This window comes from Gopherus flavomarginatus, chromosome 8 (genome assembly GCF_025201925.1).
Source record: "Gopherus flavomarginatus isolate rGopFla2 chromosome 8, rGopFla2.mat.asm, whole genome shotgun sequence".
Classification (NCBI taxonomy): Eukaryota; Metazoa; Chordata; order Testudines; family Testudinidae; genus Gopherus; species Gopherus flavomarginatus.
The window spans coordinates 109,793,251-109,809,523 of record NC_066624.1 but is presented as its reverse complement, the minus strand read 5'-3'; the positions used below and the strand labels follow the sequence as shown (position 1 = coordinate 109,809,523).

Below are 16,273 nucleotides of genomic sequence, written 5' to 3'. Positions count from 1 at the left end.
GCTGCCCCTGCTAATAAAGGTACTAGGATAGATCTGTGCACCGGGGCAAATGCTGGGTGAACTGCTGCTTCCCCAAAGGATGTAGGGTTCACACAACACCCCAGCAGGCAGGGAAGCTCCCCTGGTTCCCCTGATATTTCAATTTAAATGTGATGCTTTATTGAACTGATACAATAAGGACAAAATACCAAAGCCAAGTCTTGGTCTAGTAACGTGAAAAATACAGGGAGCAGGAAAAGGAACTGCTTTATCCAGTACAGGTCTTTATATGGTATTGCAGAGGCACTAAAATTCAGCAGGGGCCGTGTAGTGGGATGATTACCCCGCTCCTGCCCTGAAGGGCTTAAAACAGCCCTGGGGGAAGGTTGTTGCTGGGAGCTGCTAAGCTGGGCTGATTGGGAAGTGGCTGCAGCTGGGCCACCCCGCAGTCCGGCCACAGCTGGTCTCTGTAAAAGGCTGTGAGCGAGAGGCCCAGAAGAACTCTCCCTCTGCGTTCAGAGAGAGAAGGGCCTGGCTGCAGGGAGCTAGACACAGGGTACCTGAGTGGAGCAGGGCTGGGGTCAGGCTGGGGAGCTCCTGCCTGGAAAGCCCCAGGCTGCAGCCTAGCATAAGGCCAAGAGGTACTGGGGGTTGCAGAGGGCAGCCCAGGGATAGGCAAAGGCAGCAGGTCTGAACCCTGCTTGCCAGTGATGAGTGGCTGATAGTGCTGTCTGCCGGAGGGCATGGGGCTAGACGATGACTGGCAGTAGCCTTATACTGAGGCGAGGTGGGAATAGTGGGTGGGTGTTCCCCAGGAAGGGGAGACCTTAAGACTGAGGGGGCAGCACCCCAGCTAAAAGGGCACTGGGTCCAGAGAAGGCCACGGGGGCCAGAGGACAGGCGGATCACCAGCCTGCAGAGGGTGCTCCGGAGCTGGAACGAGTTAATTCCCAGAAGTCACCAGCAGGAAGCACCACAGTGGTGAGTCCACACGTCTACAGGCCGTTTTTCAAGAGGGACACAGACAGAGTTGGCTTTTCCTTGTTACATATAAACCAAGCCAAGAAACTCCTTCATCTTCAGACCGCTGCTCTGCTCAGGATTCTGTTTTGAGACAGAAGAGCACAGTGCAAAGCAGGATGTGACCAGTGACTGACGAGAAGCCCCTGGTTTCCTGCCATGCAAACACCCAGGTATACAATGCCCAAGGTAATTAAGGACCTGAACTCTCTGTCCGGTGAACATGGTCCCTGCTTCTGGCCTGCCCCAGCACCAAGCTCCTCCACTGGGGACTCTACTCAAATCAGCTCCACTCCCATGGAAAGCGACAAGTTATCCAGGGATAGATTAACTCCTCGGGCCAAATCCTCAGCTGGTGAAATCAGCATAGCTTCACTGCAGCCAATGGAGCTACGTGGCTCTGGCTCCTGGCATTTATCCCTCCCGCCACCCCAGAAGGGATGCGGGAGTGGCCCTCTAGTTATGCAGATGATCCAGAATGCATCTTGCATACAAGAGCAGCTACTCTCAAGTCCAGCCTCTTCTGGGGCGGCAAAGCCCCCTCTGGGGTCCTACCCTTACCCTCTCAGGGGGGGTACAAGGCATAGAGATGGAGCATGAGGATTTGACAGGGGCAGAGGACCCAATCTAATGCCCACTGGAGTCAGGGGGAGTCTTTCCATTCATTCCACTGGGCGCTGGATTAGACCCAAGGGGGGGCACAGGTGCCGAAAAGAAGGGGCACAATGTGCCCTCTTGCTTTTGAGAAGGTCTGTTTTTTACAGCCCCTGTTTATTACCCTGGTGCATTACGAATGGGCATGGTCAGTCTCTCTAAAGCATTTCATGGTAACATTAAGCATATGGTGATTTCCTAGCAAACGGCTCAGGCCAGATTTTTTGTTCTCCATGAAAAAGAGAAGGTGCATTAGCAACCCATGTGGATAATATTAAGGAACCATTCTGAGCACTGAATTTCCTACTTCCCACTAAAAAGTACAGCAAAGATGAGCAAAACAACCACAAAACACAAGAGCTTCCAATCGCTCTCTGTGTCTGCTCCCCGCCAAGCCAGCTGGCCAGGCTGAGAAGCTGCAGCCAGAGAAGCAGGGATAACGAATCTGTAGGTAGACAGATAACAGATGCCCAGAGCACATGCCTCACAACAGGTCATGTCATGTGGCCCTTCCACATCTTCTTCGACTATGGAGTCAGCTAAATCACAGTTTGTGATGGACTCTCGGTAGCATTTCTCACGGATTTTCAGCACCAAGTTGTCCAAGATCCTCCCAATGTTCTCCTGGCTGAACATGGGCGTCTCAAACTTCGCTCCATGGCACTTCACACACTTCTGCCCACAGACTCTCATCTTTACCTGCCCCTGGCGCTGACTCCGATCCAGGTGCACGTGGAAGAAAATAAGCACTTGAATCAACGGCCAGCGACGGATGCAGCATGAGCACTGAAACCTACGGGGGTGAAGGAAGGTACATTTAACCCAGTGACCACGACAGTCCCCAAACTCAATGCTGAGAGAGACTCATCCACTGACATTGGGCTTGATCCTGCAAGGTGCTGAGCACCCCCAAACCCTGTTGCTGTCCACCCAAGCTCCTCCCAGCAGCACTCAGTGCTCTGCAGGATCAAGTGCCCATATGGCATAGTCCTAACAGCATTAACTCACATTCACCTGCCACCCTGAAGGATCATGCAGCAAAGTGTTGTCTTGTCTTGTACGTAGACGGTAAACTCTTTGGGGCAAGGACTGTCTTCGTTCTGTGTTTGTACAACACCTAGCACAATGAGGTCCTGAGTGGGTCTCCTAGGTGCTCTGGTAATACAAATATGTAGTGATAATAATATATTATTAGAGGGATAATCTCTGTGAATAATTCTTGGCCTACTGTCCCTTAGTGAGTATTTGACATTCAAAATGTGATCAGTGTTGACGTGCCATGTATATCACATGAGCCATCTCTGTTCCCGGATTGGATGAGCATAGCTCTTAGTTGACGGTATCTGGAGTGAAGACGTGTGGTCAGTTATGAAATTGAAAGATGCATATATCCTGCAATAGTAAATTCACTGCTTCCGCCAGCTTTCTGCTTGTTTGCTAAACTACTGATGGAAATTCAAGGGAATTTGTTTAAATGTGCTCTCTTGCTCTAACCATGACATCATTTCCACTTCTGGGAGCGGGGAGTCACAATTTCCTGCTCTACAGACTTTTACAGTGGTGGAAAATGCTAATTAACAGGAGGCAAATATTTAGTGCCATCATGGTGACTCATCAGCACTAATGCCTAGATCCCTTTTACACGTGTGTGCAGCGAACACAAGGACTAGCCCAATCAATCATTCAGTCGCAGCTATTCCCAAATCTCTCACCTGCCCTCCCTGCTTCCTTCCCCACTAACACTAGTACCATGGCTCTGTGCCCCGGGAGAAAATCACCTTGGAGCATGGGCAGCTGGTATCATAGGCCAGGGGAGGCTAAGCCTCCCCTAACCCAGGCTGTGGCTTCCCCCATGCTCCACCCCAAGCCCCATCCTTGCTCCCCCTCTGCCCCAAAGCCGGTGGGGGCTCAGCTTGGGCTGGTGGCCAGGGCTCAGGACTGTACGGCCGGGGCTTCTCTGGCCACGGGGGGGAAGAGGGAGCTGAGGGCTCTGGCAGGCAAGGGAGGTGGAAGGGACGGGAGGCTAGCCTCCCCAAAGGCAGGGTTCACACGCCGTCCATGCCTTCGCGCATCATTCACTGCCCGGTTTGTCTGCTCTCCCTCATCTGGCAAATGCTTTTCTTTGCTGGTAGAGGTGCCATGGGCGTTCTAGGTTTCGAGGACTGAGGTCATCCTCTGCGGTGAGAGACCAGGTGTCATCTGGCTTCTCCCATTCCATCTTCTGGTGAAACCTCCTCTGCCAGGTTTTCATGTTCTCGCCTTCCCCTTACAGCCTCTCTTGAGCAGCAGCATTTATTGTCTGAACCAGGAATGTGACTTATTTAAGGGGCGAGAGGGGCTCCCGGGTCTGCAACCATCTCCTCCCTCCCTGAGGAACAGTCTCGGGCAGGTGGGCTCCTTTGCCTCCTTGCTGCGGACTCAGGCCCCTGGGTGTGGAACCAAGCTCAGGGCTTGTGAGAAACGAAACTGAAAGTGGAGCTAACGTGCTGCTTCTGTGCAGGACTGCCCTGCCCACAGGCATCAACTCCAGGGTATTCACCCTGGGCCACATTCAGCCCGGGGACCACACATCCGTGCTGGAACTCCGCAGCTTCCTCGTGCCCTCGTGCACACACAGCCAGGGCCGGTGCAAGGATGTTTCACACCCTAAGCGAAACTTCCACCTTGCACCCTCCCCCGTCCCCGAGCCCCTGCCCTGAGGCACCCCCCCCATGGCAGCTCCCCCCCTCCTCCCTGAGGTGCCCCCCCTGCGGCAGCTTCCCCACCGCCCACCCTCAAGCACCCTCCCCACCCCAGCTTACCCCTGCTCCGTCTCCTCCCCGAGCACACCATCGCTGCTTCACTTCTCCCATCTCCCAGGCTTGCGGCACCAATCAACTTAGGCTCCGCAAGCCTGGGAGACGGGAGAAGTGAAGCAGCCATGGTGTGCTCGGGGAGGAGGCAGGGCAGGGGTGAGCTGGGTCAGGGAGTTCCCCTGCATGCTGCCCCCCCCACTTGCTGCAGGCGGCCCTCCCCGCACTTCCCTGCCCCAGCTCCCTCCACCTAAATGCCGGCGGCGACCAGGGCAGCCGAAGATCTGGCCACCACAGTCGCTGCCGAAGAAAATGTTGCCCCCCAAATCCTAGCACCCTAGGCAACCGCCTACGTTGCCTAAATGGTTGCACCGGCCCTGCACACACCACCCCACGTGGACAGGGCTCCGTGTTGGCAGCAGACCCCCGCTGTATCCCAGGGGACTTTGCAGCACTGGCTCCCTCCTGTAGGCATCTACCTCCCTTTCCATAGGGTGGTGCTGCCACCAGAGGGTCGCTGCTTCAGGGAGAAAGGGGAGGGGCTTGCAGCCAGGGCAAACAGTCTCTGGATCAACGTTTTTACCCTCTCTGTCTTTCAGCCATCCTCGGGAAACAGGCCTTAGCCCTCTCTTCGCCCTGCAAAAGGCTGCAAATCCCTCCTGGGAAGAGCCGTGTAAAAACCCACACACAAGAAGCCATTTGCAGGGCACAAGATGTTTTATTGGTCCTACAAACCCCAGGAACAATATATTCTTGAGTGCTGTCTAGCAGCACCTTCTCTAATACCGAGTTCCAGATCTACGCACACCGCGTAGTCTTGGGTAGCGCCCCCTCTCCACTCGGTTACCTTCTTTAATGCCAATCTGCTTACAGGTGTTGATGGACAGGTTTGTGTTCTTCTGGATCCCGCCACCCACTCAGCAGGGTGCATCTTCTTTATTATTCCCTATGAGGATACCCCCTCGCTCCTTCCTGGCAGGGTCACCAGGGCAGCTTGGGAGGAAAATTTTAACCACAGGGTAACCCTCACTTACTTGCCAGATCATTGGAGACCCCCAAGAAATAACATAAACACATCCAATCTCTTCAGCACAGTAATTATATTAAACAGGAGACAAATATAACATAAGGGCTAAAAAACTATTCTTAGGGTCACTGGTGCCCACACTGATAATACCTATGACTTTCCCCAGTCAAGTGACCTCATGTAGCATATGTAAGATCAGTGTCCCATTGGTACACGTACTTTGTAGGGACCCTTGATGACCTATGACCACGAGATCCTCTCTGCAGTGGTTTAGCAGGGACTGGGTTCAGTACAGCCCAAAGGACTCACAAATGGGAGAAGGTGATAAATCCCTCCACAGGTTTAAAATGCAGCAGGTTATAAAATCCCCAAACTCTCACTCCCTGGCTTGAGGACACAGTTCAGGGAGTAGGGGGTCCCCAAAACAATGTCCCTGAATGACTGACTAAAAGATGGTGCCCTCACAAACTCCATGAATGATCCCCAGGTTCAGAGCTGGACTCCTTGGTCACTGCAGAGGGGCTGATTTCTGCAGGCAGGAGTCAGGCTGTTTCGATCCCAGGATTTCCCCTCACCACAAAGGAGTACAGGGCTCAAGGTGAAAGTTACACAACTACAGTAACATCCAAACTGTAGCCTCCTAGCTCAGCGTCCAGACACACTCACAGCAGGCAGCAGCCCTGGACTAGCAGCCAGAGCAGAGCTGACCGTGTGGGGACTGGGCTCACCTAGGGAGCTGGAGGGCGAACTCAGTCTGGCTGGGGAAGTTTCCCAGCAAAACTCTACAAACTGGGAATTATCAGTGGAGAGGGAAAAACCCAGCTGAGGATCTTGCTTTCAGGTCCCTAGAGGCCAGTTCTCAGGGGGAACCCTGTCTGCAGGCCTGGGACTCACCAGCTCTCCACACAGCCAGTGCTGCCCGGTTGCACTTGTAACACCACCCGTTAAAGAAAAGGACACAGAGGAGAACTTGCCAGGGGTTTGCAGCAGACTTTCCAAGCATTTTGTCACAGGCAGGCAACAGCTAGGGTGACCAGATGTCCCAATTTTATAGGGACAGTCCCGATTTTTGCGTCTTTTTCTTATATAGGCTCCTATTACCTCCCACTCCCTGTAGCGATTTTTCACACTTGCTGTCTGGTCGCCCTAGCGACAGCTGGCCCGTGGGACGGAGAGGTTTCCAGGATGTTTCATGGGAACACATCAAACCCTCGTTGAATGTACAGGGCTCAAGGCCTGGCCAACCAGCCTGACAGACAAAGGGCCTGAGGTTGTGAAACAGCCTCCCAAGTGTGGGTGGGAAACGTCCTGTCTACAGGCACTAAAATTACAGGCATCACGGAGGGTATCTAGCCTCCTCCCGACTCAATTGCAGCTACATAGATATTTAAACAAGAGGCTGTCTGTTCTTAGGCAGCTTAGAAAATCATGCCCAAGATCGCTGTCTGGGGCAGGGGTTCCACCCACTCAAGAATCAATGAAGCCCTAAACACTCCTTTGAACCCCCTAGGGTCAAGTGAGCAAATTCAAAGGTCTTTTGCCTGACGTACATCTTTCTGTTCTATTGCTCGGTTTATCCAGGGCTGGATCCTGGGAAAGATTATATATGCCACGATTAAATGGCAGTTCTACTCTGAAAACTGACCACGCAAAAGGGGCATTTAGGGGTCCGTAGCTACTACCCCTCAGTGGCTCCTAGATGAAATCTGCTCAGCTGGCCAATAGAAAGACATTTTTTCTAGCTCTCAGCCCAGTGCATGCATTAAACTCTACATATACAGCTGCATTTTCTATTATTACTAGGCTTGGGAGATTTTGATTACTTCTATAATTCTAACAGAAAATATCCATGGTTATTTTTAAGCATTTTTTAAAAATTTTATCTCTGTAAATTTTCACCGCTGCAAAAAAAAAAAAAAAAAAAACAGGTTAGGCTTTTTTTCCCCAAATGTTTATTGATTTAAATGTTCATAACTGTGGGAAATTAGGAGGCAGTCAGGCAATTGGGAGTGGGGGGGGGGTCAGACAATAATTATTTCATGACAGACAATGTTACGATTCAAAAAATTAAAGCTTTATAACCGTTAAAGAGCAAACTGTCAGAATATACCAAGGAAATATCCTGAAATCCAGGGCTAAGGAGGCCCCAAGCAGTATTTTTCTTACTTGGCCTATCGGTAAATTTCAATCACTGATGTTGGTTTATAGTGTGCGGTGAACACTGACATTTACTGACATTTACAGATAAAAATTTAATCTTTCCAAGCCCAGTTATTACTCAAGTTATTACAAAAACAACAAGGAGTCCGGTGGCACCTTAAAGACTGACAGATTGTGGATACAGACTACTCAGGTTATTACAGTTCAGTTACATTCGGGACAAGTACGAGTGTCAAATTTCCACTACTTGGTTTTGAAATAAAGCAGAACAAAAATGAGCACAGCCAAAAATATGACCAAACAACAACTGTAGCAACAGCAGCGCCGCCAGTCACAGCTGCTCCCCCAGTCATGGCCACTCCCCGTCTCTTCTTCTCTCCATTCCTCCTGGGCAGGAAAGATGCGCGGCAACAGAGAAGCAGGCCTAAAGAAGGTGCTGCCTGGTGCTTGGGCTTCATATTTCATGCAACAGATGCCCAGCCGGCAGGCTTCACAGTGGGAGCTGTCATGTGGCCCCATTGTCTGAGCTTCCACGATGATCTTGGAAAGGTCGTGGGGATTGATGGCCTCTCTGTAGCATTTCCCGCGAATCTTCAGCATCAGGTTCTCCAGGACTCTCTCAACGTTCTCCTGACTGAATTCAGGCAGTTCCAGTTTCGGCATGAGGCATTTCTTGCACTCTTGTCTGAAGATTTTCATCTTTACCTGGCCCTGTCTCTGCTTCCGGTCCAGGTGCATGTGGAAGAGAATGTTCACCTGCGCCGAGGGCCAGGTGTGCCAGCACTGTGAGCACTGAAACCTAACAGGAGAAAGCAGGAGACAAGTAAAATTTAACCCAGATTCAAAGCCCTCAACCGGCTGCAGCTGCTAGCTAATCTGAGAACTTAGCCTCCGTCCCGCAGGATGGGTTCCTGAGCGCTGTACACGGGCGGTGGAGATCGAGAGATGTAGGTAGTTATTACTCTATGGAGCACCATCTAGTAGCACTGAGGATTGTATAGCACTGTTTATTAGTTACTAGGTTCAATACAGTTGTCGTTGTTTTGCCTTGCAAATGGTTTCCGGCACCAGTCCACTCTAAACAGGATGGCTTCTGCTCCTCTGTACGATGGCTATTGAGAGCTGGTTTTGGCTACAGATGTTTGACATTCAAATAGTTATGGACTCTAGTGACCGCCGGACCATCTCTCATGCTTCCCTGATGCCTAGAATTCCTTCCTGATCTGCAGCAGCAGCTATCGGATACTGACCCAACACACGGCTTTCTGTAACATTGACCCAGGTGCGGTGACAAGGGCCAGGAATCAAAGACTAATCAGTTCCCAGCTCCCCTGCATGCCATGTCCTCACTGCGTCAAACACTACAGCTCTCCTCAGCCACCTTCACACCCCTCCTCCAAACCTACTGCTTCAAGAAGGCTTCCGAGCTGTATCCCCTCAGAGGTTTCAAAATAATAATGGTCATGGTCATAAAAATCCCCTTTGGCCCCATCTGTTGAGAGTTTAAGCTTTCTAGGGGCAGAGATTCATTGCTTTATGGCTGAGAATGCCTAGCCCAAGGGAGTGCAAGCCGACAGAGGCCTTTGGGTCCTATCACCATCCAAATAATTGTACATCTTATGTGATAGCTTCCCAAGTGACCAAACGCTCATACTGTCCTCTCCCTCCTCTCTCCCTTTCCTGGCTCCTCCATCCCCTTCTTAACTGAGATTGTAAACTCTTAGGGGCAGGGAATCTCACTTTCACTGTACTGGACAGCCCCACAGTGCTCCATAAGTAACATATAACAATCATCCAATGTTCAGGAGAACGAGGTATAGATTTAGCTGCTATTGCATCCATATTTGCTCCCAGAATCCCTTCTGCAAGCCACTCCTAGGCTGCTGCCTGTCCACCGCAACCAGCCCCTGGCTCCAGCTGATCTTTTCATTGTTATATGGATCCGGGCTGACTCTTGGAGTCTTCCTCTCCGTTCGAGCCAGGACTGGCCCTGCTGCCTGGAAATGCAGGCGAAGAATAAAGGGGCGACCCTAGAGAAGTAAAGGGCCAGCAGCAAAACCGAGCCAGTTTCGGCATGGTGGCTCCAGAGGCATCTCCGAGGAGAGCGAGCTCAGCATAATTCAGCAACAATAAAGCTGCAGGCCTGGAGCCCTGGGGTGGGGAAATAAACACCGGGGATGAAAATCAGCAGAATGAGTGGGGGGCGGCACTGGGTCAGATTTTGAGATGACACTGACAATGTCTAGAAGAGCTGAGGTGGGTGTAATTCACTGCTTCCCCCAGCCCCGTCCATGTGCATGACCCAGCCTTCCACGGCCACCCCTGCATTGCCTGGTCCCTCACTCACCCACCCCCAATCTACCCCTCGGCCTTATCTCCCTCCTTCCCGGTCAGCCTCTTGGTCTCTCCCCATTCCCTCTTCCTCCCCCTCCTCTTCTGTCACCATCTCCCTCCCTGCTGGTACTTTCCAGCCACTTCTTCCTCTCAGCCCATGGCTTTCTGTGGTCTGTGACAGCTCTAAAATGCTCCAGAGCAATTGATATTATCATAAAAATCCAGCGCCCAGACACTACAATGATGGTCACACTGCAAATATGCAGGTAACTAGACATTGTTAGAACTGATCAAATTATTCCTTAAGATTAGTTGCAATGATTGAGCCCTATTTTCTGGTCAAGGAATCAGTCATCAACTAAGTCTACATTTCCTCATGGGCTTGCTATTTGTAAGGATTCACCAGATACTTTGGGCTAGTGGCCTTCCCCTTCTTCAATTGTTGCCAAGCTGGGCTCTCTAACTGGTCACCTGAGTCACATGGTATTGCTTCTGCGCCCTGATTGGATGAGGAGCATTCTGAAGCAGAGGCTAACGAACGATGGAGTTCAGGTGTGAATTTTCAGGCGATGAATCAATCGCTGCTGCTCCATTTGGTGAAACTCCTGGGTTTCGCACACGTTTTGACAAGTGCCCACTAGTTGTGCAGATATTTATGAATATAGAATAATATGATCTCACTCGTCACGGGAAATGGAACTTGGAGTCTGTATTCACAAGAATATTAGTGAATAGAGCTTGCCTGGAAGTTCAAAAATGTCAACAGAAATGGTGCAAAAAATGCACAAAAGTTGTCAGTAAACATCTCTTTGTTAGAGCCGATAAGTGATTCCTCCCTTCCCCACTCCCCATGAAAAATTTTGAGGGGAAGTCGAAAAACCAAAACATTTTCCATTTGGGGTTTAAAGGGGGAAACCCCAAAGTTTTTTTTAAAAACCAACTGTTTTTCATGAAAATTTCCATTCGATCCAAAAAGCCGTTTCCCTTTGACTAATCATTTAGGAGGAAGATTTGCCACCAGCCCGATGCTTTGTGCATTAGTTCTTCCTTTACTATTCAACCAGCCCTTAACAGTCTGTGGTAGTGCTATGCAAGGAAGATGCTGCTGCTCACAAAGCCCTTTGCTAACCCCGTTCTCCTGCTACCTACCCCTCACCTGGCAAATGCATGTTGTTGCAGGAATTGCTTCCATCCAGGGTCCAGGTCATTGGACTGAAGGTTATAATCCGCTTTCAGAGTCCACCTGTCTCCTGGTTTCATCTGCCCAATCTTCTGAGAAAATATTTGCTGCCATATCTCCATGGTCCCAACTCATCTGCCTTTGGAGGTGGTTTCGTTTCTGGACTGTGACCATGACCTGCTGGAGGGATCCAGACTGAAATTTGAGTCTCCTGGCTTGTGACTTCCACGGCTGTGGCTGGGGAAGAGACCTTTGCAGGTTGCTTTTCTTTCCCCAGCAACAGGTGCCACCCTCTGGCATCGAACCAAGTTTTGTGTTTGTAAAGCTGGACCTTTGCTTCCAGACAAAGCCTCTGCACTGAGTCACACTCAGAATGACTTTGCTGACATTGTGGGCACTCCGGGCACTGCCAGCCAGGGTAGAATTTGGCCACAACACAATACAGAGCAGCTCTCCCAAAGGAACCCCCCTGGTTTTGCACCTGTGGGCTGGGGATGGGGGGAAATTAGTGGCCATGCACGCGGGTGGCTGTGTCTGTCAGTGTCTCTGTGCATCTCCCACGCCAACCCAGCACTCCAGCCAGTCTGGGTGTGCTTAGGAAGTGTCCTCGGGAGTGTTGTCATTTGGGAGGTTCAAATGATCATGATTAAACTAGTATCAGGATGTTTCTAGCCCCCATCCCACCTCCCAAACATAGAGCAAAGACAGTTCTCTGCTCCAAAGAATTTGCAGTCTAGACAAACACCACGCAGAGGAGGATTCAGGAAACGCAATTCACCTCCTTCCTTGCTATTTTCATGGTGCTTTAAGCCAGTTCCTATGTGTTTGTTCACCCCAAGCTAGGGTTTATAGTGTTTGTCCATAGGCAAATACTAGCCCTTTGGGTCCATCTCTCACCATTTCCCCCTGTGACGTCCCCTCCCTATAGCCACAGTCTTCCTCCCACAACTTCTTAGGATCTTTTCGCGCGCCCGGCAAAAATACATTGCAAAGTTTCTTATAAGAATGTTGTTTGCATCTCGTGTTCATTTCCCCAGCAGACCCTCTCCTCCTGATGCCACAGTTTTCATCTTGCCAGTCCCCCAGCCAGCCAAGGCAGCTTAAAGCAGGGGAGAGGTTCTGTAAACAAAGCAATGTCTCCTTTAGTTACAGAAGGAGAGAATTCCCTTGCCCCTGCTCTGTTATGATCAGCTTGAGCCAGATTGTTTCTTAGGTTGTAAACTCTTCAGGGCAGGGACCATGTCCACCTCTGTCTCAGCAGCGCCTAGCACAACCAGGCCACAATCCTGACGGAGGCCTATGGGCACTACCATCATATACATAACAATAATTCATCATAATGTGTGTCTGATGGTCAATCTAGCTGGTAATTACCCCTCCACCTAGCATCTGGCTAACAGCCTCCCTCCGCCATACCCATCACTGCTCATGGATAACCGCACTTATGACCAGAGGCGGATTTACCATGAAACAAACAATGCAGTCCTTGTTATTTGGGGCTTTTTCTTATATAGTCGCCAATTACACCCCACCCCCATCCTGATTTTTCACATTTGCTGTCTGGTCACCCTAGGGTCCTCAATGACAGGGGCACACGGAGACATGCCAGCAGCAGGGCATTTTTAAATGACATTTAAATGATAGGATGTTCTTTTGACCTCTGAATTATCAGAGAACAGCATAGACAGGGACTGTTGATTACATTGTCTACCCTACTCATACATATGTAAATACACAAAAACACAAACACTATCTCCCCATGTGTCTTTTGAGGTTTATTTATTTTGCGGGATGTTTAACCCTTTCTAGCCATGTGTCACAACAACAAATAATATTGAACTATCCTCAGTGAAAAAACTGTAACCAGTAATTATTCACTCAAACTGGTGGAAGGAATTTGTTCAGTAAACCGTCTGACCAATCCTGCCTAATGCTCAGCTTTGGGATTGCTATAACCACCTCCAATGAATGATACAGGGGTGCCTGCAATGCATCTACATCCCCTCCCCTCTCTGACTCTTTCTTGAGAGCTCCACTTTGGGAAATGCCCTGCTCTTGTGGGGGGAAGAAAAGGAGGTGGGAGATTTTGTTTTGAGAGTTGGAGGCCTGGGACAAGCTGCATCTGGCAGCACGGGAGCTGTTGTGGGAAACAGAAGTGGGGCTTCTTTGGGGCTCGCTCAGGTGAAGGTGAGGGAAGGGGTACACGACTGCTTGCTTCAGGGCATTTCCCAGCTGCTATGGGGCAAAGCTAACCACCATGGGGATCAGTAAGCAGCTCCACTTGTGCTTACCCCAGTCTCCCTGGCTGAGCGATCAGCCTAGCAACCTCCATAGCTGGGGCAGGGAGCTGCAATGTTTTCTCTGCTCAGGCAGAGGCTGTTAACTCCCTGTGTGTAAAACTACCTGCTGCTGCCGCTCTCCCTGCTCTCACTCATTGGCTGCCAGAGCCTTTTCGTGTGGTTACATCTAGTTCCTGAGCTGTTTTTCAAGGGAGCTGCACTGAAACAGACTTTCCACGTTTACAGCAGGGGCAGAGCCGTTTGTGGGCTGCTTTCGTTCTCCCTTTGTTTCCACTCCAGGCCAGACAAACACACACACACCTCCCACCCCACCCCCGCTGCTCAGCATGTTCCTTAAATTCACAATGACATAGGGTGACATTCCCATCTTCCACCCCAGCCCCAGCCCCCCGCCGCAGTCTGGGGAGACTCCATGGATTGCTCTGGAGTTGTCACTGAGATCAGAACTTGGCTCAGACAGTGGAGTGTAAAATACCAGATGTGCCGGTGACAGGTCATTTTCATGAGCCACCAGAGGACTCTTCCATTGGAGCTCAGACCCCACTACCAAACGGTGAACGGGGTGCAGAGATGGGCTGTGTCTGCCTTAGTGAGCGCTTACCCACTGGATCCAAACTTCCACGGCAGATCAGCAAAGTACCGTGACCTTTGCAGCCGGGTGCAAGCTCCAGACAGACGCTTCTTCCTCCTACAGTGGAAACTGATGTTCTCTTGAAGTTAAAGCTCGTTGTGTCTGGGTGAGAACTTTAGTCACCTCTCACTCTCAAGCCGCCTGAGCTTAGCCAGGCAATACCCAGGCCATACTTTTAATGCTGAGAACATACTAGGGAAGCAGATACTGAATGGACTTGCCTTTGCAGGTGGATGGGCTCAACGGCGTTTGGATGAGAGTGCTGGCTGGTTATCCATGGTCCCTGTGGAAGCCCCACACATAGCCCCTCTCCCAGGGAACAGAGCCTGCCTTCAGCTGTTCCCAGAGCAGAACCCACAACTCAGCAAGGGTCGAGCCCGGGACATGAATTTCCATCCCTGATCCCAGCGGCAGAACCATGGGCCAATGGTCTCCTAGTGAACCATGGAGCGATCCCATCATGGGGAACGAAAGCCCCAGCCCCATAAGGACGAGAAAAGAGAACTGGCAACATTAAAACACCAGTCACCTGTTCATTTCTTTCACTGATCAGTCACGTACAGGATTTTAGACTGCCTTAGATTAGCATTAGTATTTATATAACGTGTATACGGTGCCATATATTGTGCTAGATACTTTGCTAAACAAAGACATAGTCTCTGCCCAAAAGTGCTTGCAGGCTCACTTTATACACAACATTATTTATGTATTGATTATTAATTATTGTTGTTAATTAATTAATTCATTATTATGCTAGCAATGCACCTGGGAATCCCGATTATGGCTTGGGGACCCATTGTGTCAGATGCAGACATGAGTTGGTGTCATTAATGGGAGGAGAGGATGGGTAAAGTCATGGGCTCCAGCACTCAGAGCATGTGGTCGCTTTGTTATGGTACCTGCCCATTTTCCTTCCGCGTTACTGGTTGAGAATTTCATGGCAGGCTAGGGGATTTAGGCACATGCCTTCCATTTATTTTAATGGCAGATGTGCTCAAATCCTCTAGGATGGATGAAAAATCTCAGTCCAGTTTGAATGGGAGTAAAACGCCTGTGAAGTTAGCCTGTCATCGGTGCATTGTAACTTTTCTTCCTTGTGCCCATGCAGACCAGCCCCTTCAGCAGGAGCAGATGTGGTACGAACAGAATAGCCTTTCCTCCTACCATCATGCGAAGCCACTGAGGAAGGAGCCTGGTAATCGAGTCTATTATTTCCCTCCTCAGGTAGCTAGCTGGTCCCGAATGCCCTCTCATCTCCAAACCAATCATGAGAAATGTGCCTGTAGCAGATGTATAGTAAAACAAGATCTCTTTCTAGCCCCTGCGTCTGAAATGTGCCCTGCCTTAGAAAAGCTCGTGTCATGGAAATCAGCCATCACTGTATCACAGTAACAATACTCAGATCACAACTCCTCAAGTTCTCATACTCCGGCATCATCGCTGGGCTCTGCTCCCTTTATTAAAGTCTCTGATTTGCTATTACTGAAAGGGACTTTCCCGTTACCACCCCCGAGCCTGAAAGTGCGCTGACGTCCTATTCCATTGCATACACACATCTACCAGCCCTGTCCGGGCACCCTGCCTCTTCCCGACAGTCACCGTGGAAACGAAAGGGTGCCCTACAGTACCAGCGCCTTGGCTGGTAGGATGCCACACCGACACCTCCATGATGGCTGCTCGTCAGAATAAAGAGAGATTTTTAAGGCGGCACAGCCCAGTGTGTAGCTCCCCTGCCTCATTCACATCCCCTGGAGCTGTTTGTGCTTAAACTAACTGTCCACATTAATCTAACCTGAGCTCTATTAATGAGGCAGGCCTTCTAACTGACTGGGTGGAGCTGGGCCTCTTGTCTTCACCTCACCCCACCGTTTCTTCCTTCTCTCTTATCTGTCCTCCCCTTGGCCTCGGGGTATAGCAGCCCACAGCCCCCAACAATCTTCCCCTCTGCCTGTCACCTCCAGCTCCCTCTCTCTCTTTGTGACCACCACCGCCCCCCCCCCGCCCCCCCCACCATGCAGGACCCAGAAGTTCTCTGTCCCAGACACACAGTTCACATCACCCATCCTCTCTGGGGCTGTGGTATGAGCTGCAAGCTCCCTGCGAACACACTCTGCCCCAGCTATGCCTCACACCCAGTTTTCAAGGATCACCCCACCCATGTCTCCATCCAAAGCTACCTCTACGAGGGGAGGTGTA

The 16,273-nt window shown here is 50.6% G+C and overlaps 2 protein-coding genes across 3 annotated transcripts; both read right to left on the bottom strand.

The window, feature by feature from the left end:
• Positions 1 to 821: 821 nt before the first annotated feature.
• Positions 822 to 2,809, bottom strand: LOC127056687 (receptor-transporting protein 3-like). Its single transcript, XM_050964840.1, has 3 exons — positions 2,668 to 2,809; positions 2,142 to 2,446; positions 822 to 1,083 (listed from the first exon to the last, which is right to left on the bottom strand). Coding segments are annotated over exons 1-3 (327 nt in total). The 5' UTR covers positions 2,688 to 2,809; the 3' UTR covers positions 822 to 1,081.
• Positions 2,810 to 7,600: 4,791 nt separating this feature from the next.
• LOC127056678 (receptor-transporting protein 3-like) lies at positions 7,601 to 11,337 on the bottom strand. 2 transcript variants are annotated; one of them, XM_050964830.1, is made up of 2 exons: positions 11,123 to 11,337; positions 7,601 to 8,431 (listed from the first exon to the last, which is right to left on the bottom strand). In XM_050964830.1, the coding sequence occupies exons 1-2, from the start codon at positions 11,266 to 11,268 to the stop codon at positions 7,876 to 7,878; spliced, it is 702 nt and encodes a 233-aa protein (XP_050820787.1). In that variant the 5' UTR covers positions 11,269 to 11,337; the 3' UTR covers positions 7,601 to 7,875. The 2 variants fall into 2 exon arrangements, with proteins under 2 accessions (XP_050820787.1, XP_050820788.1); XM_050964831.1 differs by having other exon boundaries at positions 11,116 to 11,261.
• Positions 11,338 to 16,273: the final 4,936 nt, after the last annotated feature.